This window comes from Protopterus annectens, chromosome 3.part0 (genome assembly GCF_019279795.1).
Source record: "Protopterus annectens isolate FY-2018-M chromosome 3.part0, PAN1.0, whole genome shotgun sequence".
Classification (NCBI taxonomy): Eukaryota; Metazoa; Chordata; order Ceratodontiformes; family Protopteridae; genus Protopterus; species Protopterus annectens.
This window is the reverse complement of record NC_056731.1, coordinates 1,096,726,685-1,096,750,747: the sequence shown is the minus strand read 5'-3', so window position 1 is coordinate 1,096,750,747 and position 24,063 is coordinate 1,096,726,685. Positions and strand designations below refer to the sequence as shown.

At 42.4% G+C, this 24,063-nt stretch overlaps 1 protein-coding gene across 5 annotated transcripts in view; it reads left to right on the top strand.

Moving 5' to 3' along the window:
• DROSHA (drosha ribonuclease III) overlaps nt 1-24,063 on the top strand; it is a 3,547,421-nt gene that overhangs the window by 1,124,826 nt on the left and 2,398,532 nt on the right. For all 5 annotated transcript variants that reach the window (XM_044065333.1, XM_044065331.1, XM_044065329.1 and 2 more), the window contains exon 6: nt 2,749-2,890. In XM_044065333.1, coding sequence (XP_043921268.1) covers nt 2,749-2,890 — 142 coding nt within the window. The remainder of the gene's footprint in view (nt 1-2,748; nt 2,891-24,063) is intronic.

The following is a 24,063-nucleotide window of genomic DNA, read 5'->3' as shown; positions in this document are numbered from 1 at the left end:
TTAAGCAATCTGCAGATGACCTAGCAACAGTTTCAGTGGATCTTGTTGCAATTCTATTAACTTTTTTTCCTCAAAGAATATTATAATTATTCCAATGTGCTCATTATTCTCCCACTCAGAGCTGTGCTCATTTTCAAATTTTCATTTTGTTACTATCTGTAAGTCAGACACAGTGACCAATTTCGTTGTCAAGTTGTAACCACACACACACCTGTAGCAGTAAAAACACACTACTGACATAGCTGGCAAACACATAGGCATCAGGTAGGTGTCCCTGTGCCTGTGTTCTTGGCTTGGAGTGAATAGAAAAGGATGTGCAAGTAGCACTGTAGACTGGAATGTAGTACTGACATTAACGGGAACATAAGTGTGCATATTGCTAGGGGCAGTGATAGTATGTATTATATTGCACTTACAGAGAAAAATCCATTGAGTAACATCAGAAAATGTGCAATGGAAATTTCACTGACTATGCATACTAAAGCAATCGTAAGGAAAAGTAGAAGGTAACATCAGTGGCCTGTCTGAAAGGTAAAAGATTGACAACTGCATTATTATATAATGATCTGTCTGAAATAAGACTGCTACTTGGTTCATAGGTTGGTACTAGGCTATCGGCCCTAGGGCCTATACAAGCCTAGCCATAACAATTCCCTGGCTGTTTCTTCCCACACTATTTACTTCCCTGGACCCCTGTCTAGCAGGGTGGATGATAAGAGCATTTGCATGCAGACATATCAACAGCTGTGAGTAGCCAATATGAATTCTAATAAACAGAGCAGAGCACAATTTCTGGAATACTTAGACTCCTGCATGTTAAGGATTGATACAGGCATGTGGTGGTGCTGCGGTAGCATTGTCGCCTCACAGTACGATGCTGTCCAGTTCGATTCTCAGCTAGAGCGTCTTCTGCGTGGAGACATGCGTGAAAGGGCGTACCTTTGTTGAAGGTTGTGCGTCAGGGCTGGTAACTCGGCACGTAAAAATCAACTACCAATCATTAGCGGACCGGCGTTCCGCTGTGGCGACCCCTAACTGGGAAAAGCCAAAAGACACAACAACATTTACTGTGAAAGTGCTATTCAGGTGACATGAATAAGAAGAAAGATGTGGGAACACTTTTACTGGCACACCATGCAGACAGTTGTGTCTGATGTCTGTTGTAATGCATAGGTGATTAATTAAACGTTGCAGGGCAAGACGTGATGCTGTGGCTTACTGAGAGAGGGAAAATGGGATGAATAACTTGAGAAAGAAATGAAACACACGAGCAGTATCTCCTAAAAAGTCTGTTGTATCAGTAATGAGTTGATATTTCTGGATGATTTTTTCATACAATGTGTAACACATAGTAGGAAAAAACATTTGTAAGAGGCACTGCAGAACAGTAAGTGATACTAGTACTGAGGCGCCTCAAAATTAGCAATGCTTCTCTGTTCTTCCATTCTGAGTGAATGGAACTGAGATTTAACAGTCCAGCCATGGGTGTTATAATCTCAACAACTGTGCCATCACAGTGCACTGTGGGGAAGATTTTCCTTTAGAAGAAAGCAAGCTCTGATCAGGATGTCTGTCCCCAGAAGGACACTGAGGGTTACAAACACAAGAAAATTAGTAGTGACTACTACTTTCTGACGAATACAAGTTAGCAATGTGTAGAAATTCAAGACAAGATATTAAAAAAACAAAAAACAAGTTTTTAATTTTTTTTTCCAGTAGTGGTCCTTTAAGGGTCTGTATGACTCTGGGTTTGTCCTACTCCCCTTTCCCTTAAAGACAGGTTTAATAAGTCCATGTCTCCAATCTTGAAGAATCCCCCCATATTTATGCATCGTAGTACATAACAGATGTAATGGTACTGTAAGTTCTTGCTGATGTGGTCTTAGGTCATTATCGGCAGTCAATCTTTGGTGAAAATAGATAACGTATTCTCCTTAGTGATGTCCCAAAGCTGTGCAAAGAGCAATATGGACATATTGCTTATGTGTTTGTATGTGTTTATGTGCGATTGTGTAAGTTTCTGTGTGCATACACCTTTTTGAACTGAATGCTAACATGGACATGGAGTTCTAACATTGAAAGAAGACGAGAGGAAAACACAGTGCCTTCTTTTTGCTGCATCAGTCAGGAAGCCTTTACGAGCCAAAAACAAATTTTTTTTTTTCTTGCCAGTCATCATCTCCATTTTTCTACCAGTCCTATTGTTTTTTCTCTTTTCATCTTGGCTGTTCCTAATAGCCCCAGCCTGCTAGGAAGAACATTTTCATCACTTTGATTAACAGAGTGTGGAAGATGTAAAGATTCGTGATGGTTATTGTTTACTTTATCCATCATGTTGTTGCTTTATCATTTTCAGAAAATGAAAATATTGGCTTGTTTCCTGAATCTTTAGGGTAAAGTAACCACCTTAGAAGTAGAAAGAAATTTGAAATTAATTTTATGTCCTACATGAATGTTAGTTAGAAGTGGCTGGCTTTGATGGTGAAATTAGGGTCTGTCACTCTCGTTATCTTTCTTAAATAAACAGTGGTCTTTCAGTTGTAAGTGCTGGTCACCCAGTTAAGAGACTAACTGCATAGTTAATAGAGTGATGGACTTGTCTGATAGTTGATATGTAACCTTTTGTGTCAGCCTGTATTTTGACTTCAGCAAACTAAGCTACAGAGAGAAGAGGTCCCACTTATACTGATGTCTGTATTTGATGTGATATGAATAACTGTCATAACTTTATATTATTTCAAACTGCAGGGTGACTCAACAGTAGTTGGAACAAGCAAACTTCGAGATCTGCATGAGAAGTTTGAAGAAGATTTGGGAAGGAGACAAGGTAGAGCTAAAGCAGCCAGACCTCCGTGGGAGCCTCCAAAAACCAAATTAGATGAGGATATAGGTATTTTAAAATTGTTTTATTGATTTAAGCTAAGTCACCTCATATTGCTTTGAATTTTTGCCTTCCAACCATCTAGCTTCTCTAGTAGGACTCGTGCTCATCTTTTAGAGTCATTCGCGGACCCATCATTCAGGCAACCATGCGGTTTGCTAATTTTCTTGTGGGCATTCCATCAGTGTAGTCATTATTTTTTAATGGTCTAATCCCTCCTCCTCTTCACAGGAGGATGTACACCCTACATAACTGCAGTAGTCACCATGCCTTTCTTTTGCTGGTGCTTGCTGTCTTGCTGATGAATTGTGCAGACAACTGGTAACTGGGTGAGCTGCACGTACAAACATCACCAGGTCATAGGCATACCTCCTTCCTCTGTGAAGATGTACTTCAGCCTGTAACCAGTCCTGTCTCCTCCTTCCTAGGAAAGGCAAGCCCTCATCCCTGCTAGCTCCGTCTAGCTCCCACACTGCTGATCAAACTCATGTCACCTGGCTCCCACCATCCTACATGATTCTGTAGCATTATCATCCCCTTCCTGCCCCTGCTTTGAGCATGTCATAACTTCACAAATACCTTTGCTTGAATGATCCTTGTTTATCAATACACATTTGATGATTTTTTTTACAGAGTTAGTGTTTCATTGCATTACTGTTATGATGCTACTTTTTCCCCTTCATCTTCTAATAGAGTGATTTTAGTCTGTCTATTGCATTTACCTTTTAAAAAACGAGTCTTTGTGGAATGTAACTTTATCTTAGTCTTTCATGGCAGCACTGCGTTTTGTTCAGTCAGCCAGCACTTCATTCTCACTGTACAGAAAACCATAGGCCATGTCTTAAGTTTGAAGTCAGTAAAGTGGAAAGCATGTGCATTTAGTATTTGTTCTAGTTATAACCTTGAGGTTGTTGTCTTATATGATATCACTTTCTCAGGAGTCATTTTTTTGTTTTGAATTACTAACACTAATGGAATGAGAAGAATGACTTGTCACCTTTCTGCATTGGTTCATTAGTCCCCTAGTCAGTTGTTTCTTCTTTGTAGAGGTGTTCTTAGCTGTGATTCACAAGTGTGAGGAACCTAAGCACTGGTCACACTTCATGTGCTTATAACATTGAATAACATCTTAAAGGCTTTCACAGTAAGTTCTCTGCAGGAGATGTATGTATTGTCATCTGTCCGTCTTTGACCAGCTTTGCAGAGGACCTAAGGAAAAAAGCTAATAGATGGTGGTCTTACATATTTTAATGAAACTGCAGGAAAAATGATGAGGGAAATGAAACATGGGTATCCATTGTGTACCATTAGCTCAAACGGGCATGCATTCAGCACTTAAAGGGTACCTTGTTTTCTAAGCACACCATAGGAGGGTGCAGTGACAGTTAAAGCAGTAATATTGTACCTTACAGATTCTTTTAATGGAGAGAGGTTCTTCTTTCTACCGACCTCTCCGAAAGTCGTTCCTGATTGGGAAAGTTAACAAGATTATGAACTACACTCTTCTTCTCTGTCAGCATAGTCCTGTACAGTGGAAATGGGAGGTTATTACTGCACATGTCACTGCAGTAGAACATCATAGCAGATATGTGCATACTAGGTATCTTTGAGGATGGGCACATTTTGAGAATGCCACAATGCAAACAAAAGATGACTGACTTTAATAATTGGTTTAGTTTCTGATGTCATTCTAAGGGGGTCCAGCATTTGTCAGCATGGAAGGAGCTGGTCAACAGACCATGCTCCTTTGCCAAGGATTTTCTTCACCTGTCCCCACTAGGCTTTTGAATATTAGTTAAAACATTTTCCTCCCCCATAGTGCTTTTTTTTAGGCAGTGCCAAACTTAAAGTACTTCCGGCATAGTCCCCCCTGTATGACCCAGGAAGCCCATACCATGTATTTAAACCTAATGGAAACACTCGCCATCCAACCCAATACCATACTCATGGGGGACTTTATTTATGCCACTATGAACTGGGAATCCTAGACGACGCTGAACATACAGCTACAGAGATTCTTGGATTTTGTAAACACATCTCTGGACCAGATTGTCAGTACACCGGTCAGTTGTGCAACCATACTGGATCTGGTCCTCACTAATACAGGAGAGTGCTGCGGACCTCCTAGTGTAACATCTTCTCTGATAAGGTCAGACCACAAAATAGTCTCCTTTGAAGTAAAAATAAAACTTGGAACCCCAGCTAACCGTAGAATATTTAGGAACTACTCTAAGGCTAACTTACTACTTTTAAGTGATAACTGGGCAAAATTTCAAGACCCCGTAAACCTTGAGAGCACTACTGCCTGTGCAGAACCGTTGACAAAAACCCTATACAAGCATGTTAGTAGCTGCATATACCCACCAGGAAGACGCACAGCTAATTAAGAAAACATGCTACCCTGGCTGAATTACAACATCAGTAGGCTGTATAACAGAAGGAAAAAAAATCACGGCAAAAATTAGGAGGTGCAGCACCCAGCAGGATAAAATAATTCTCATCAAACTAAACAAACTACTCAGAGGACAAATAGCCTATGAAAACCAAATTTGAGGTAAATTTGGCCTCCAAAGCCAAGGACAACCACAAGACATTCTTTAACATGTCTACAATGTCAAAGGCAGTGCACAGTTGTGTGCAGAGCTCGTTATTAATGGAGTTACCTATACTGAGCCGGAAGATTTAGCAAACGTACTGGCTGACAAATTCAGCTCCAACTTTCCCCCTCTTCCCCCTTCAGCCTTCCCTGAGGAAATATCACCAAATATAACTCCACTTGATATCACTAAGGAACATGTCCTTAATGCATCAGTGGGCCCCAACAGTATCTCAGGATGCCTTCTAAATAGCATTGAAGCATGACATATCAGGCCGTCTGGAATTGCTGTTTTAACTGTAACTTCCAAACTGGATGCATCCCTCATGAATGGAGAAAAGCAACAGTTATTACTCTGCACAAAGTTGTGCCATCTACAGACCATGGAAACTACAGACCCATAAGTCTCACCAGTCTCATATGCAAAGCCGTGGAAAGAATTAACATGGAATTGATCAGTAATGACGCAGGAAATCTGCAGACACTGGACCCAACCCAATATGGTTTCATCAAGGGCAGGTCATACCTACTCAACCTGGTGGACTTTTTTGAGAAGGTCGTCAAAGCAATGGATGAGGACAGAATGGTTTGTACTGCCTACCTTGACCTGGCTAAGACATTTAACACAATACCTCACTCTAGCATTAACAAACTCAATTGGTTAGGTACATACCCCTGTGTCACCCAAAGGATAGCCAGCTGGCTCACAGACAGGACCCAGGAAGTTAGAATTGGGGAGTCCACCTGTACAGAGAGACCAGTCACAATCAGAGTCCCTCAGGGATTGGTCCTGGCACTGCTGCTTTTTTGCATTTAATTCTCTGACGTCAAAGCCAATGTCACTGGCCTCTGGCTGACTATATTTGCAGATGATTGCAAGTTTGGAGCTGTCATTGACCCCCCCCCCCACCACCACCACCACCACTGACACAAATGTTGTCTAGGAAGGGCTGACACAGACAAGTACTGGTGTCAGAGCCATGGACTTAAACTCAGCTATCATATTGACAACACCCCTAATAGTTGACCCAGTAGTCAGGGACTTGGGGACACACACAGACAGTAATCTAGCATTTGACCATCACGTGTCTACAGTAGTAAGGAAATCATTCTGTGTTGTTCAGCTAATAAAGGTATGGCATCTAGGTCCAAGGAAGTAATTGTTTCACTGTGTTCGGCATTCATCAGAACTATCATTGAGTACAGTGCCCAGGCATATCCAAGAATTGGAACATCCACAGAGGTTCCTCACTAAAAGAATACAGGGTGTAAGCAACATTTTCTATGCATACCACCTCAAGGCCTTATCCCTATATTCGGTCTCTTACAGTTTGTTGAGGGGAGATCAATGCCTAGCATACAAGGCATTGTCAGACCCCACTTTGATAGACCTTCTGCATATCTGCAAAACAAACAGCACCAGAATTACTCATTCTAAAGACTTAAACCTTGCCTGTGATATAAATAGGACATGCTGCAGAGACAGGTATGTATCCCAGATACTACCCCTTCTGTGGAACAGGCTTCCCATCCATGTGAAGTAGAGTTTCTCCCTAACCCATTTCAAGTGTAATTTGGACAGTTTAATAGGGAACAGGAAATTCATCCCTGGTTTGGCAACTGTCTGTCTGATGGACACAGGCAGCCTGTAAATGATTTATCTCCCAAGCCCCTGCTTACACTTATGAAGGGTACTAGAACTGGTCAGAGAATAGGGATGCAAGTCTAGACTTAAAAAGCCCCCTTGTGGTTGTTAGCCTAGTAAACACACATGAAACCTATGAATGAGTCAGTCAGTGCCATTCATTCTCATCCCTGCATCACCTGTGTCACATTTAACTGGGTTATTGGACAAGGGCAAAGACCTCTTTTGAAAGAGAGCAGTCCTGAAAGTTCTACACAAGCAGTGTCTGCAGGGATTTTTATTTCCATTTCTTCTCAGTTCCCAAGAAGTCCAGGAACTTGAGGCCCATTTTGGACCTTAATGGTATCACCCAGTTCAGTGTATTACAGAGAGTGCTGTATATTGGTATTAGAGTCTTTCTGCCTCTGTATCAAAAAAGTAATTTCCACTGCAAATTTCCCATGATTCACTAAAAGAAAATGGCATTTTGAATTCTGCACTTTGCCTTTTGACCTGTTTATCTATCTGTAGTCTTTACAAAGCACTTGTAGTAGAGGCAGCTTTTCTGTTCATGAAACACATCCAACTGGATTCCTGCCTTTACAACTAGTGGTTAGTAGTTGTGCCAAAAAAGTCTTCAGACCGTGTCAGTGGCAACTGACACTAATTTACCCACCATTCAATATCTAAATATCAACTGAGTAAGTAATACTTCTCTCCCACAACCAAGCAACTGATATAGGTGCTAAGATGCTCATCAGCCTTGAGATCGGCTACCACCTTTGAATGACTGCACACCTGCTGAATTCAATGGTGCTTAAAATCCATGCTGTCGCTACAGTTAGAGGAACCTTTAGAATCACTGAACCTTGACTATGCATGCTTTTGTTGTGGATTGACCTCAGAAACCAACAAGGGGAATCTTCTTCAAACCCTGGGAGCTGGAATGTATCTACACAGCAGATTCTATTGCTGAGTCCAAGGAAATGATGTCTGTTAGACCAGACTCACTGCATCAACATTTGTGAACTTTGAGCCATCTGTTGGTTCTGATCCACTTCAAAAGACCATGCTTTAACGCAGAGGTATCTTAAAATCTTTTAAGATAATATGATAACTTTGTAGTACACAAGTAAGCTGAGGCCACATCCTCCCTGTTTTAACCTAGAAGCATTTTTGGACGCAGTATAGTTTAATTTGGTAATTCCAGCTTCACAACTGTTTGCTATAGAGATTCAATTCTACGTAGGTTTAATACAGTCATCAATGCCATGGGTATGTATGTTGATAAACAGGGCTGTCCTTTGACCTGCACATTTGTGTATTGGTCATTCTGCTTTGGAATTCCAAGATGGCTGTACACTGATCAACAAGTTTATTAGAGTTCTTCCACTGTGAAAGCTGCAATTATGAGAAAAAAACACTAACACTATCATATTGGATAAAATGTAGCTCCTGGCTTTTAATTACAGTGCCTAGATGCCAGCTTAAAAAAATTAGAGAATGTAACAGAAAATCATCCAGAAAAGGAGAAGAAAAAAATCTAGTTGGGAGTAATCATAAAGATGTTCAGCCCAAAGCAGTTTGTTTCAGCTCTTGTACAGGAGGTGGCCTCCATTTATTTATAGGAAAAATAAATCAGATATACTCTGAGGTGTCTAAAATAAGTGAAACACTGAGGAAATATATGCAGTCAAATAAAAAAGTCTGAAGAATTAAGTGAGCTGATAAAACTACAAAACTTAGTGGCTGAAATGAAGAAAAAGCTGGCTGAGCATGAGGCTTCTCAAAAAGAACAGAGCATGCAGAGAAAACCTGAGATTTTCTACTATACCAGCAAAACTGGAAGGAACCGACTGTGTTCATTTTTTTGACTGTACAAGTAAACAACTTGACCGGTGCTCCACAGCAAGGTTTACTTATTGAAAGGGCACATAATTTGTATGCTTCAAACCTGGCTATGACCTATATATTAGTAAAGTAGCAATTAATCATACCAGCAGAAGAAAGAGCTGTTCCTGACAAAATTATGGCAGAAAGGAAGTGATAAAAACTGGGACAGCAGAGTGTTTGTCGAAAATGATTATTCTCTGTATACCAAGCAGATGAGAAGCAGGTTTACTGTAACAGTCAAGGAATATTGAGAGAGAGAGGTGAGACTTTCAGTCAGTTATATCCAGCTGTCTTCAGAATATTTTTCCTGTGGGATCAGCAAATTTTTAGATTCCAAATAGGCTGAGGAAGAAATAAAAAAGTTTAGGCAACAAAGAGAAAGACAGCAAGCAAAAGGGGACTGTTCTGCTCATTCTTCTGAAGATAACAAAGCCTATAGAGAGACACTGCCAGTGAAACCTTTTCCATTGTTTTAAAATGAAAATGCTTCAGCAACAAAGAAAAAAAAATTTAAATGTAAGATCAGGGGAGTCTTTTCAGTGATTGCTGTATTTGCATAAGATACGCCTCACAGCAAGAGGTTGTCCTGTTCGATTATCGGCTGGAGCGCCTTCTGTGTGGAGTCTGCATGTCCTCCCTGCGGTCGAGTTGCGTTCGAAAGACATGCGTAAAATGGGCTTGCCTTCGTTGAAGGTTGGGTGTCGGGCTGGCACCTCGGCACCATAAAAATCGACTGCCAATCACTAGCGGACAGGATTTCCGCTGTAGCGACCCTTAACCGGGAAAAGCCGCAAGAAAAGCAACAATATTAAAAGAAAAAAAGTACTTTTCTTAGTTGCAAGGTTTCCAGTCTTTGCACTGTAATAAGGTAAGAAAGGCTTGAAATAAACAAGTTAAAGTTAATATAATGTTGTGATCTTGGCTTGCTGGGGTGAGGAATATAAAAGTGTAGTGGTATATAGAATTCAGATTAACAATATCTTCTGTTTTACACTGGTATATATCTAGATTATTTTATTTAAGATTGCAGGCAAGGGTTCTTTTCAGCAAAAAATGTTTGTAAAATGAGACAAAATTTTGAAAGAGATGGAAAATGGTGGTTTTCTTGTATTTGCAAAGTCATTAACTATTTCTCTCCATCAGCAAATTTTCTCGGTGGGAGAGGAGAAGTCAACAGATACAAGCAGTTAAACATGAGAAGTCTTAACGTTTACAGAAATTCTTTCATACATCTTCAGCATTACTAGTTGATTGTTTTCCTCATTATGAAATGATTTTACTTGGAAGCGAGCAGTCTGCAGGTGCGGGCAGTTAATCATGAGACCTCTGAACACTGTACTGAGAGAAATGTATGAAGTACAGTATAATTAACATTTGAAGGAAAATTGACAAGCAGTTGAGTGAAAGATAATTAAAGTTTGAAACTGAGGGAAGTGAGTAAGATACAGAAGTAGTTGCCTTCCCATTAAAGGTAGCCAGTGCACTTAGAGCTAAAAGGTCATGTTTACGGAAAACATGTAGGAAAGGAGACAAAAGTAAGAAAAGCTCAGATGACAGTCAGTGTAAGTGGTAAAACAGACTGTAGCATGTATTTTAGCATAGGTAACCTTAAATCTGATATTGTCCATTTTCATTAATTCCTCAACAGTTTGGTTCACATCTGATCCTCAAATCTGAATCACCTGTTATTTTCAGCTCTTGGCCACTGGAAACTGTCGAGCTCCTCTTTTACCTACAGTGCTCTATTCCTAACATCCTCAGGTCTCGTTTGCCACTTTTGCAAAAGGATATAGTCGCTGTGAGCTCTTCAGCATATTTTTTGGCTTTTTCAGATAAGTCTGTTTTTTGGATCTGATATAACTTCTTTTCTTCCTAAAACTATATTTTTGGGTACCTCTCTACCTACATCCACGTAATTCTTAATTACCAAAGTTGGCATTCTTTCTTCATTCCCTTTCTACATTTTATAGTGCATCTCCAATTACCATTGTTGACATTTCCTACCCTTTTTTTCTGGCTGTTAATTAAAATAATAGTTTATCTTTTCTTTATTCTGGTAGATAGCAAACATGCAAAAAAAAACTTTGAGATTTAAAAAATGTGGAAAATCTGGTCACAAAATTCCTCTATCAGCTGTTAATGTGTTTATTGTTTGGTCCCTGACCAACTCAAAGTGGATTGCTCTGTATGCAAGTTGTTTAACCCAAAGGGAGTTGTAGACTGCAAAAGCAAATTAATTTTGAAAAGTCTGCTTCCCTTCACCTTTTTGGTGGCTTTATCTGGGGTTTATCCCCCCTGTATCCAACACCAAGGAGCTAAGAAAGAGGCCTTCAGATCTATGTAGTTCTTCATCTCCTTCCTCAGATCCAGCCTGTAAGAAGCCCAAGAAGTCTGATCTGAAGCATTCAGATTCTGACAAGCCGGTGTCGGATAGTAGATCTGCTTCCTCGTATTAAGTGGCCTCTCCTCCAAAGCCCCTACCCCTGTACAAGATATGCATCTTCCTTGGATCTGGTGCCTTCTAGAGTCCCTTCACCTCATCCTCTCGTTCTTCCAGGAGCCTGACAGAAGCTGATTTGGATAGAATGATGAGGAAGGTTCTCACAGTAAAGATAGAGATGGGAGTTCTTCTAGCTCATACCTCTGTGGGTCAGGAGGCTGTTACCAGCACTACACCCCCTATCTCGACTCCTTCTCTGATCTGACTTGTGGCTTTGGATTCCTTGGATCTGAGTTTACCGTGACTGTCCTTGGATCCGAAGATCATTGTATCTTTGGCTGTGATATATTCTTTGAGTACACTGGCTCTGAACCTGTCAGAGCCATACGAGACTCAAAGCTGATATACCCCTGTTGGATCCAAGGCATTAGAGCAGACTCTAAAGTTGTCGGAGCTGTCTCTGTCCCTTGGAGCTTTGGGATTGACAGCTCTGCTTTGATCTCTGCCTCAGGTGCACTGCCTTCCAGTCAGAGGGAGCTGACGGTTCGGAAGCGTGGCTTCTCTCCTCCATTATCCTCCTCCACCCCTGAGAGCTCTGCCTTGGGGGGTAGTGGAGAGAGTTCTTTCTGGTTTTGCAGAGTGGATAGTCGTACCCCCTCAGATCTTCCCTCTGCATCCTGTGTGTCTCTATGCATTGAGCCTCATCACTCTACTCCACATGGACACCCAACCCAAAGTCTCCAGGCTACCCAACAGGGTATTTCCATTTCTTCCAATACTTGTTAGCAATGTATTTTTGTTTCAAGAACAGTTATGTAGACAAGAAAGTGTGTAGCAATGGTGACACCCTTCGCAAACAGTTGTGCAAATAAAGTCATGTACATCTGGGAGTGGGAATTTATTTTATCTACAAAAAATCTTTTTTTAAGAATCAAGTAGTATTTTGTTGACGATTTATTTTTTAGATGGTGAGGTGATGAGAGGAGCTTTAATGACTTGTATGAATTTCTGTCAGATACAAGCTCCTTTTTAAAGATTAACAAGACTGTTTCTGATTTTAGTATTGAGTTTTTTTTTTTAGAAATTACTATTTTTAAAAGTAGACAAAATAAACTTGAAACTAAGTTATATAAGAAATAAACAAAATAAATGCCTATTTACCCTGTGCACCCCCAATTTATGTTTAATAACATTGTAAGGAATCAACTCCTTTGAGTAGCAAAATTAAATACAAATGACTGATTAGCAGTCAATTAGAGAACGTAGTATCAGATTTTATTAACAGAGGATATAATCACAGGATTTTAAAAAATAATTGTGAAGAAGTTAAGCAACAAAGAAGCACATTAACAAAACCTGCGTTTTCAGAGAAATATGATAGGAAGATGTTTAAACCAGCACAGAATATGCCAAGATGCATGTTAATGTATAATAATACATACATACAAAGTTAAATAATAAATAAATATTGGCACATGTTACACGGTATTCCAGAACTGAGTTCAGATTTACCTGAAAGACCATTGTTCGGATATAAAAGAGGTCAGAATAAAAATGTACTCTGCTACAAAGGAGCAAGCTCATTATAAAGTTATAAAGAAATAGTAATAAGAGAAAAGGAACAGTTAAATTTGGAATATGTACCTTTTGCAAATTTATTTGTGAAGGTACACCTTTTGTACATCCTATTACAGGTAAATAATATATAACAAATGCGTATGGCATCTGTAATACAATAAATACAGTTTATTTAGCTAAGTGTGAGTTATGTCCAGCATATTATGTGGGGAAAAAACAACCAAAAAATTAGATAGAGGATCAGTAACCATATCTGTGACATAAAAAGAGAAAATATTAATAATGCATTATTTAGACATAAGAAGGAGAAGGGTGATAACCATATATTTAAATTTTTCATAATGCATTATTTAAACAGAAGGAGAAGGGTGATAGCCATATATTTAAATTTGTCTTACTAAAAGTTATAGCAGAATGAGTATGTGGCAGTGATGTTAAACATCGCATAGAAGTAGAGGAATACTATTGGATACTATATCTAGGGGCACATAACTTTCCAGGAGGGAACATATCTTTAAAACCTTTATTGAAGAGTTGCAAAAATGGGTGTGACTAATTTAATTGATCGTGTGATTGACTTTGCTTCTTAAATACATGCAGTTGAATGAATGTTTTTAGCCTGAAGAAGCCTGTTTAGAGGCAAAAGTTTTTAAACTTGTGTTTTTATCTTCTGTTTTCAAATAAATACACGTTTTTCAGTGGTTCATGGTTCCACTGATTCTTTGCTGTGTGGTGTTGCCATTTCTTCCAATACTACTTTGGAACACCCCACAGAGGAAGTCCTAGGAAGAGAAAGTGCCAGAGGGAAGGCACTTGGACTCTCCTTAGGAGTCTGTCACTGAAGATACTAATTTTGATGAGGCAGAAGAGTCCCCAAGATCACCATCCAATGACGTCTTATTTGGAGAAATCCTAGAGATCTTTATGGAGAGGGTTGGTTGGTCTACCAATAATCTTTCTCAAGAGGAATCCATATTCCTGGAAGCCTTTGGGTCTGGTCCATTTACCTCTTGGGTGACTCTGCCCAGCGATGAGCTCATTGACTTGATCTGTAGGTGGGCATGGAAGAAACCAGACACAGTTGAGAACGATCCCCAAAAGACCAGACCAGATTTTGGCACTGCATAAAGGAAAGGAGTTTTGGAGCAAAGAAGTACTGTTGGATGCTATGGTCGTGGTGGCGGCTACCAAGAAGGAACCCGTGGAACAGAGTTTTTCTGTCCATGACCCTAACAGGGAGTCTAAAGGGTTGGACAGATTTGGAAGTGTGTTTATGCTTCAGTGACATTTGCTGTCAGATCGCTGAATTATTAGGCACACTTAACTAGATTGCAGAGGAATTTAATTAAGGTACTCTCCAAATCTCTGGCTGGGACCAGTACTATTGAGGCTGAGACTTCTGTGTCCTCACAGTTGGTTACCCTATAGTCTATTACAAATTTATCCATAACGGTCATTTCACATGCGTCTGAAGGTACTTCAGGGGTGGTGGATTCAAACCTTTCCATTAGGAAGCATGCCTGGAAGCGCTTGTGTGACTTTAGAGAGTCTTTTCAAATCCTCTTTTGGCAGTGCACCCTTTGACAGACGCTCTTTGTTTGGTCCTAAGATAAAGTATGCACTCTCCAGCTGAGAGCAAGATGGAAAGACCCTGTCTGCAGTAGGAGTAGATTTTTTGACTCCTCAAAGGACCTCTTCCAGGAATCAAAGAGGAGGTCGAAAAATGTAGTTCAAGAAGTACTAGGGTCCTTTCCAAGATCCCAGTGGAGATAGTTCCCCAGGGGCAGAAGGGGGAACTTAAATGGAAGACGCCACCCATGAGGCAGAGGAGGACTGCAGAACCAAAGGTCTAGAGATTCCTTCTCTGATGGGCCCTACCAGCACTCCTGAAAGGAGGCCCGATTGTCCACCTTTGAAGGCAGTTGGGGGTCGTTTGTTCCTGCACCAGAGAGCCTGGCTAGACCTTACAAAAGATATGTGGGTGCAGAGGATTATTTCCACAGGTTATATAATTCCCTATCTGATGTTGTTAATCATCTTCCCGTTCATCACTGATGGGTTCGGTTCCGAGCCCTCAGAACCGAGTCAGTCTAATACCAAGCTCGTGTACACCAAAAACCCTTGAGCTAAGCTGCTACCCACAATGCCCTTCTCCCAGTTACCTCCGATCTCGTTTGTCGCGCAGCCATATAGCAGCGTTTCACCGAGCTCTCCAGCTAAGTGTTATATTTTTACAAATTTTACTGTATTTTGAAACTTTTTCCTGTCTAACTCTTTTTCTCTACCCTATTTCTCTATCTAGCTCTACCCATCGGGTATTCTTTATACCATCGTTGGTAATGCCCTCTCCTACCCTTGTGGTATCGTTTGATACCATCGTTGGTATCTACCTTTTCTACTTCTTTTATTTAATTTCTAGCAGTAATTTGTTTGTTTTCCTTTTGTGTACTGGATATGTCTGGGATAAAAGGGACTTCGGGTTCAAACATTGCACTTCCTGCAATGGCAAACTCCCCAAAAGCGACTTACATGATGATTGTGTCTATTGTCTGGGAGTTTCCCACCTTTTTGTGAAACCTCCTTGTCAGATTTGTTTGAGTTTGTCAGTGGACGCTGAATGAGAGAAAAAAACAAACTTATCTTGAAAAGCCTGTTATTCTCACCTTTCTCAGAGGCCCTTTCTGTGTTAGAGGTCTCAGCCCCTCCAGTGAAGGACAAAAAACGTCCACATTTCGATCCCTCTTCACCGGCTGGTGATAAGTGCAAGTCCCACAAACACAAGGCCCACAAATCTTCTACTGAACACAAGATTGCTTCCTCGGCTCTGAATATTCATGTTGCTTCTGTTCCGAGCTCAGCTCCAGTTGCCTCTTTAGACTTGATAACTTCAACGTTGGCGCCACCTTCCGCACAGACATCTACGGCACCAGTCATAACTACTGTAACGACTACGGCTTCGACCTTATTGTCTTTGATAGTCTCGGCACCGACTTCACCTTTCACCGCACCGAAGACGGTTCCAACGATTCCCTTGGAGCCGATAATTACCTCAACTCCAACTGCCTCCTTGGCACAGAGTCCTTTCTTGACACCGTTAGTTCCTCTATTACCTGTTTCTAAGTTAGAGTCTTCGGTGCTGACAATTCAAACACCACAGACCCAGTACTCCCCCTCATTGGACCCGTTCTTAGGCCAGGCTTATAGCCCTTTTCTGGACCAGCCTGACTCCCCTTCGGGAGTATCTGTCAGGTCCACCAGGAGTCTAAATTCGATGTAGTGCGCCTGGTCAACCAGCTGTTGACAGCCAGGGGATAACAAACTCATCCCACTTCAGGGTTTGGGTCTTCTGCTTCCAGGACCCCACTTATACTTCTCCCTCGGATCCATCGGTTCCAAGGCCCATAGATCTGACGTCCTTGGTGGGAACCCTTTTTCTCGGTGCCGACAGTGACCCTCACTGAGGCTCCGAGGCCTCCCCTTTGGGTTTCGGTTACATCGGAACCGTCCCTTCCTCAGTCTCATGGTTGGGGGGGGTATAACCCTTGGTTTTGAGCACGGTTCCAAGTTTTTTAATCTGTTCCGTCCTCGGAACCGGGGGCAATGCCTGTCCCGATCTTGCTTGAGGCTCCATCCTTGGGAGCTGGTCTGGCGGAGCGGGGTTGTGACCCCAGTTCCGAGATTGTCTTACTCTGTTCCGGGCTCACATTCCTTTTCTGGCGAGCCTGCTTTCTGGGTGATGGAGAGGGTGCTTGCTTCTGGAAGCGCTTCTCCTACGTCGGATCTTCCCCCTGCTCCCTCTGAGCTACAGCTACCATGGGCCACCTCCCCAGGGCACAGAGAGCACAAGCCTCAGAAAAACCCAGTTCAGGGTAATTTTCCTTCAGAGTCTTCTTCAGACATTCCCACTGAAGAACCCCCTCGTGAAAAAAGCATGTAAGAGGAAACACCTTGACTCTCTGGAGGAGTCTCTCACAAAGGATACGGACTACGATGATGGGGAAGGGTCTCCATGGTCACCCCCTGACGATGTCTCCTTCAGAGACATGCTGGAAATATTGAAATATGGGGGTGGCTGGAAGCCCTCCAACCCTTCCATGGAGGAGTCTTGCTGCATGATTTCCACTCTTGACCTTCTACTTTTTGGGTGACCCCACCTGCCGGCGAGTTAGTCCAGCTCTCGTCATGCAGCGTGCACAGAAGAACCCTGATTCTGTTGAGGCTGTTCCCCGGAGGCCAGACAAGATTCTTTCCCCACCAGAAGAACATCCCCATTGGTCTAGAGGTTTGCCAGTAGATGCTATGGTGGTGGCAGCGGCCACTAAAAAGGACCCTGTGGAGGAAAGTCCTACTGTCCACCTACCCAACAGAAAGTCCCGGGCTGTGGACAGACTAGGGAAGCAAGTTTTTGCTTCAGTGACCTTTGCAGTTAGGTCTCTGAATTACTTGGCACATTTCACGAGGCTCCAAAGGGATCTGATCTCCAAACTTTCTGGAGCCCTCACGGGTCAAGTCTCTGACAGCGCACGGGACAAGGTTGGCTCTCAACTTGCCACCCTCGAGTCCATCTCCAACTTGTCCATGAGGTTGCTCTCCCACACAACCGAAGGGACAGCTAGAGCTGCGGGTGCAGGCGTAGTCATGAGACGTCATGCCTGGATGCGTATCTGTGACCTCACGGACTCCTTCAAGTCCTCCTATTTGAATGCCCCTATTGAACCATCGTCCTTGTTTGGTTCTAAAGTGAAGGACACACTGGCCAGGTACGAGCAGGATGGAAAGATCTTATCTGCTGTTGACCTACATTTTTTCAAGCCTCAGCGTTCTTTTCCCAGGAACCAGAGGAGTGGGAAAATATGGCACAAAGAATCTGAAGGTCCTTTCCGCAACGCACGTGGTGAGGATTCCTCCAGAGACAGAGGGGGGGGTTCCAGTGGTGGAAGATGCCCCTTTAGGGACAGAGGGTGGCCCTGAAATCATGACTCCAGGGATTCATTCTCCAGGCGGTCTTATCAACACTCCTGAAGCGTTGCCGATTGCTTTCCTCTGGAAGCAGTCGGGGCTCATTTTTCTCTGCACCAAACTGCCTGCCACTCTATTACAAATGATCAGTGAGTGCAGAGAATAATCTCCAGAGGCTATTACATCCCTCTAATGTCATGCCCAAAACCTACAAAGAACCTTCCCGATGTTCCACCCACTCAAAGGGAAGAAACGGCTTCAGAGATAAGAAAGCTGTCAAAAAAGTCATCCAACCAGTCTCCCCAGAACAGTGCGGATCCAGTTTTTACTCAAGATTCTTTTTGTTGCCAAAAAATACTGGGGACTGGAGACCCATTTAGGATCTCAGCCATCTAAACAAGTTAGAGGTTCAAACCAAATTCCGCATGGTCACTATACAATCCATTCTCCCTTTTTTTAGGGGAGGATGTTTGGATGTGTTCAATAGACCTCCGGAATGCTTATTATCACATCAAAATGGACAAACGCTCCAGGTGTCTCCTTCACTTCGGGCTAGGAGCCAATCATTACCAGTTCAGAGCCTCGTCATTTGGTCTCTCGACGGCCCCCAGAGTGTTCACGAAATGTCTAGCAGTGGTAACAGCTCATCTGAGACTTCAGGGATTCCAGGTGTTTCCATATTTAGACGATTGGCTCCTCTCTGCCTCCACCAAGCGTCTCCTGACCATAGCCCTCCGCTACACTCTCTCACTGGCGGAGTCTCTAGGCATCACAGTCCATTAGGAAAAATCCAGTCTACAACCTACCCAACAATTGGAATTTGTAGGGGCAGTTTTCAGTACTCGAACAAGCCTGGTATCTCTTCCAGCTCACAGGCTTCAGAGGTTAAGATTACAAGTACAAGTGATACTTCTGTCAAAAGAAGGTGTCAGCAAGAGAAGTTCTCCAGGCTCTGGGGTCTATGGCTGCAGCCATTCTGATTGTTCCTTTGTCAAGATTACATGAGACTGTTACAGTGGCTCCTTCTGTCCCAGTGGTTGGCAAATCTTCACCCCCCCCCCCAACACACAGATCCTCATCACCAATTCCTGCAAGCAAGATCTTCTTTGGTGGATGAGGCCAGACAAAAATCTTTGGTGTCGCCCCTTCCATATCCCTCAACCCAACACCATGGTGACTGCGGACGCTTCCTGATAAGGTGGGAGGGCCATTTTCAGGGAAAGACGGTCCAAGGCATGTGGTCCAGCTTAGAGACCAACTTGCATATCATTGTACTGGAGTATTGAGCGGTGCTGTTGGCGTTGCAGGCACTACATCTGCTCCTTCCATCGGGAACTATTGCAATTCAGTCAGGCAGTATGTCAGTAGTCTGGTACATAAACAGGGAGGGACCAAATCCTACCCCCTGTGTCAAGAGGCCATGAGAATTTGGCAGTGGGCGATAGCTTCCAACCGCTTTCTTATAGCAATGCATATCCCAGGGAGCTCCAGTGTGATTGCGGACAGGCTGAGCAGATGCATCCTTCTTCCACATGAGTGGTCTCTGAATCCGAATGTGATAGCAGAAATTTTCAACCGTTGGGGCCAGCTTTGCTGCGATCTCTTTGCTTCTCCTTCAAACAACAAATGCTGCTGCGTTGCCCTCTTTCCCCCAGAAGGGGAGTCACCGAGAGACACTTTGACTCACGATTGGCCCATGGGTCTCCTCTATTCTTATCCTCCAATTCCCTTAATATCCGTATTTTTAAAGAAAGCAATTTGGTTGAGATGCAAGGTGATCCTTATTGCTCCATTCTGGCCTCGACAACCTCCATGGACCCTGGAAGCTTGTCAGGACCTAATCTCTCACCCCCAAGGGTTGACTCCCCCAAATCTGTCCACTCTCTAGCTGACAGCTTTGTTTCACCATTTCCTTTTGTTGCCAGGCAGGAAATCCTCTTCTCACCTGTTCAGGATATTATTCTGGCCTCCCATAAGCCATCCACCAGAAAGCTCTACTGAGATAAGTGGAAAAGGTTCACTCTCTGGCCTAAACAACAGATGCTAGACCCCATCTCAGCTCCTGTATCTGTTATACTTCAATACGTTTCTGAGTTTTTTGAGAATGGAGCATCAGCTTCTACTATTCGAGTCCACTTGGCAGCTATCTCCAATTTTCATAACGGTCTAGAAGGCGTTCCACTTATCTCCACCCGCATTTGCAAGACCTTTCTCAAAGGAGTTTTCCATAGCAGACTTCCAGTCAGGTGGCCTGTAGAGACATGGAATCTCTGTCTGTTATTAGCCTTTCTTTACCCCCTTTTGAGCCTGCTGCAAATGTGACCTTAAATTTCCGTCATGGAAATCTCTATTTTTGGTGGCAGTCACATCAGCTAGACGGATATCGGAATTGCAAGCCTTATGCATCAAGAGTCCGTATTCTGTCTGTAATAGACAGAGTATCTCTTCGTACTAATCCATCTTTTCCCCCCAAAGTGATTTCTGATTTCTCTGTCAACCAGTCCATTGAGCTCCCAGTGTTTTTCCCAAATTATTCCAATAAAGGAGAATATTGTCTACACTCATTGGATGTACATAGACAGTTACGTTTTGGAATTGCAAGCCTTATGCATCAAGAGTCCGTATTCTGTCTGTAATAAAGACATAGTATCTCTTCGTACTAATCCATCTTTTCCCCCCAAAGTGATTTCTGATTTCTCTGTCAACCAGTCCATTGAGCTCCCAGTGTTTTTCCCAAATTATTCCAATAAAGGAGAATATTGTCTACACTCATTGGATGTACATAGACAGTTACGTTTTTACTTGGATAGGACTAAATCTTTCCGCAAGTTGGATCAACTTTTCATCTCGTTCTCTGGACCAAAAATAGGATGTACCGTATCAAAAGTCACTTTATCAAAATGGCTCAGAGATTGTATTACTTCTTCATACTCACAAGCAAATGAACCTAAACCTGTTAATATCAAAGCTCATTCAACAAGAGCCATAGCAACTTCATTTGCTTTTCACTCCAGAGCTTCAATGGACAACATTTGCACAGCAGCCATTTGGGCTAAACCCCATACTTTCGTCAGACATTACAAATTGGACATGGTCTCCAGGGGAAGAGCGACCTTTGGCTCAGTGGTTCTCAGGAATGTTCTTCCATAAGGGCCACCCAGGTTTTCAACTAGCTTGGGATTCTGTCCCATCAGTGATGAATGGGAAGAAGATTAACAACATCAGATAAAGAAGTTATGTCTTACCATACCATTCCATCTGTGTTGTTGATCTTATTCCATTCATCACATCCCACCCTCCATCCCCCACCAAAGGCTCCTGGTGGGTCTTATGGGTCCTTGTGGTGTTTTTAGGGTTTCTGCACAGAAATGGCCTCTGCTTTTACTTCTATATGTTGCATGCAAACTCGATCTGAGGTAACTGGGAGAAGGGCATTGTGGGTAGCAGCTTAGCTCGAGAGTTTTTGGTGTACGCAAGCTTGGTATTGGGCCGACTCAGTTCCAAGGGCTCAGAACCGAACCCATCTGTGATGAATGGAAGATCATCAACAACACAGATGAAATGTTATGGTAAGACATAACTTCTTTTTTCCTTACCACCTCCACCTGTATGCAAAACTACCGATGTTTCACCCAGTCAGAGGAAAGTAGCAGCAATAGAAGTAGAAAAGCTGCTAGAAAAAGTCATTCAAGAGATCCCACCAGGCCAGATGGAATCCGGAATTTACTCAAGATTCTTTTTAGTGTCAAAGAAAACAAGGAACTGGAGACCAATTTTGGATCTCAGCAGTCTGAACAGATCATTTCAGCACACCAAGTTCCAGATGGTCACGGTTCAGTCCATTCTTCCCTTTTTGTGCAAGGACAACTGGATGTGCTTGATAGATCTTCAGGATGTGAGTTATCACATGCAATTGAACAGACAATCCAGAAAGTACTTATGCTTCCTGCTGGGAGCCAGTCATTACCAGTTCTTAGCACTGCCCTTTGGCCTCACCACAGCCCTCAGGGTGTTCACCAAATGCATGGCAGTGGTAGCATCTCACTTGAGACTGCAGACATTCCGAGTGTTTCCATAGTTGGATGACTAGCTCATAACTGCTCTAACCATGCATCCGCTAATAACATCTCAAGACCAGGTGCTCCTTACTTGTATCCTCTTGGTGGTTACCATAAATTTTAGCAAATCTCAGCTAGAACCATCTCAGACACTGGAGTTCATAGGAGCAGTTTTCAACAACAGTGTCCACAATAGCCTCACTTCCTTTTCCAAGAATACAGACTGTCCGATTCAAGGTCAGAAAGGTAATCCAAAATCCCTCAATTTCAACCTGATTCATTCTTCAAGCCTGGGCATCAGTATCTGTGATGATAGTTTTAGATCAAGTAGCAAGATTTCATATGAGGATTCTTCAACAGATGTTAGCAACTTAATGGTCCATTCTTCATCAGCGTATGTCTACTCAGGTAAGACTTACCCAAGCATGCAAAAGATACCTTTGGTGGCAGATCCGCTCAGATCAGGTTCCACATGGCTGTTCCTTCATTCTTCCTTAGCCGAAGGCCATAGTGGCCAAGGACACGTCCCAGCTTGGGGGTGGGCACTTACTGGGAAAAACAGTTCAAGGCACATGATCCCCCAAAGAGGCCAACTTGCATGTCAGTGTCCTGGAAATGAGAGCCATACTCTTACCATTGCAGGCTTTCCAAGACACACTCCCTTTCAGGACAGTTCCAATTCAGACAGACAATATGTCCATGGTGTGGTACATCAACAGACAGGGAGGAACTAGATCTTACCCTTTGCATTGAGAAGCTCTCAGAGTTTGGCAATAGATAATCTCTTTCATCTGATTTCTGATGACGCACATTCTGGGAAAATCTAGTGTTATAGCGGACATGTTGAGCAAGTCCATTCTATTACCTCACAAGTGGTCTGTCAACAAGAATGTGGTGGAAATTTTTTGTCATTGGGGCCAACCATACTGTGACCTGTTTGCATCTCTCCTAAACAACAAGTGCAGCAGGGTCATTGCCCTAATCCCCCCTCCAGGGGAGTCACTGAGAGATGCTCTCATACATGATTGCATACACCCAACTCCCTTAATTCCCAAATTCCTACAAAAAGCATCCTGGTTGAAGAGCAAAGTCATTCACATTGCCCCTTGCTGGCCTCAGCAAATTTTGTTCCCTTTTCTTTGACCTCATCTTGTCTACCCTTCTTAGAGTCTGGATCCAATTCCAAACTGTCTGTCTCATCCAATAAACATGATTCACACAGACATCTCAAACCTAAAACTGACCTCATGGTGTCTCCACTTCCATTGATAGCCAGAGAGTTTTCGTGCTGTTCACCTGTCTATCACATACTTTTGTCTTCCCACAAAGCTTCCACACAAAAACTTTGCATAAGTAAATGGAAACGGTTTGCTTTTTGGGTGCAGCATAAACATATTGACCCTTTTCAGCACCAGTGCATAATGTCCTTGAGTTTTTAACAACAATTTACAATGAAGGAGCCAGTTCCTAAACTGTTAAAGTACAACTAGTTGCCATCTCCAGTTTTCATATAGGGATTGAAAACTCCTGCTTAGCTGCATCAAAACTTTGTAAGGCTTTTTTGAAAGGTACACTTCTTTTGAGACTTCCCTGTAATGATCCAGCAAAACCATGGGACTTGTATTTAGTGTTACATGCCTTAATTCATTCCTCCTTCGAACCTGTAGCAAAATGCAAGCTAAAGTTTTTGACCTGGAAAACTATATTTTTGGTAGCCATCACATCTGCTAAAAGGTTTTCAGAACTTCAAGCATTGTCTGCTAAACCTCCTTACTTAATGTTTCACAGGGATAAGGTAGATTTACGAACAAATCCTTCCTTCCTTCCTTCCTTAAGATGGTGTCAGAATCCAGTATCAACCATTTTTTTAATCTTCTACTTACACTTACTCGATGTGCATAGGCAATTACATTTTTCCTTACATAGAGTGAAGGATTTCGGAAAAACAGATCAGTTATCCGTCTCCTTTGCGGATGCCAAATTAGGCAAATCAGTTACGAAAGTAACATTAGCCAGGTAGCTGGCTTGACTGTG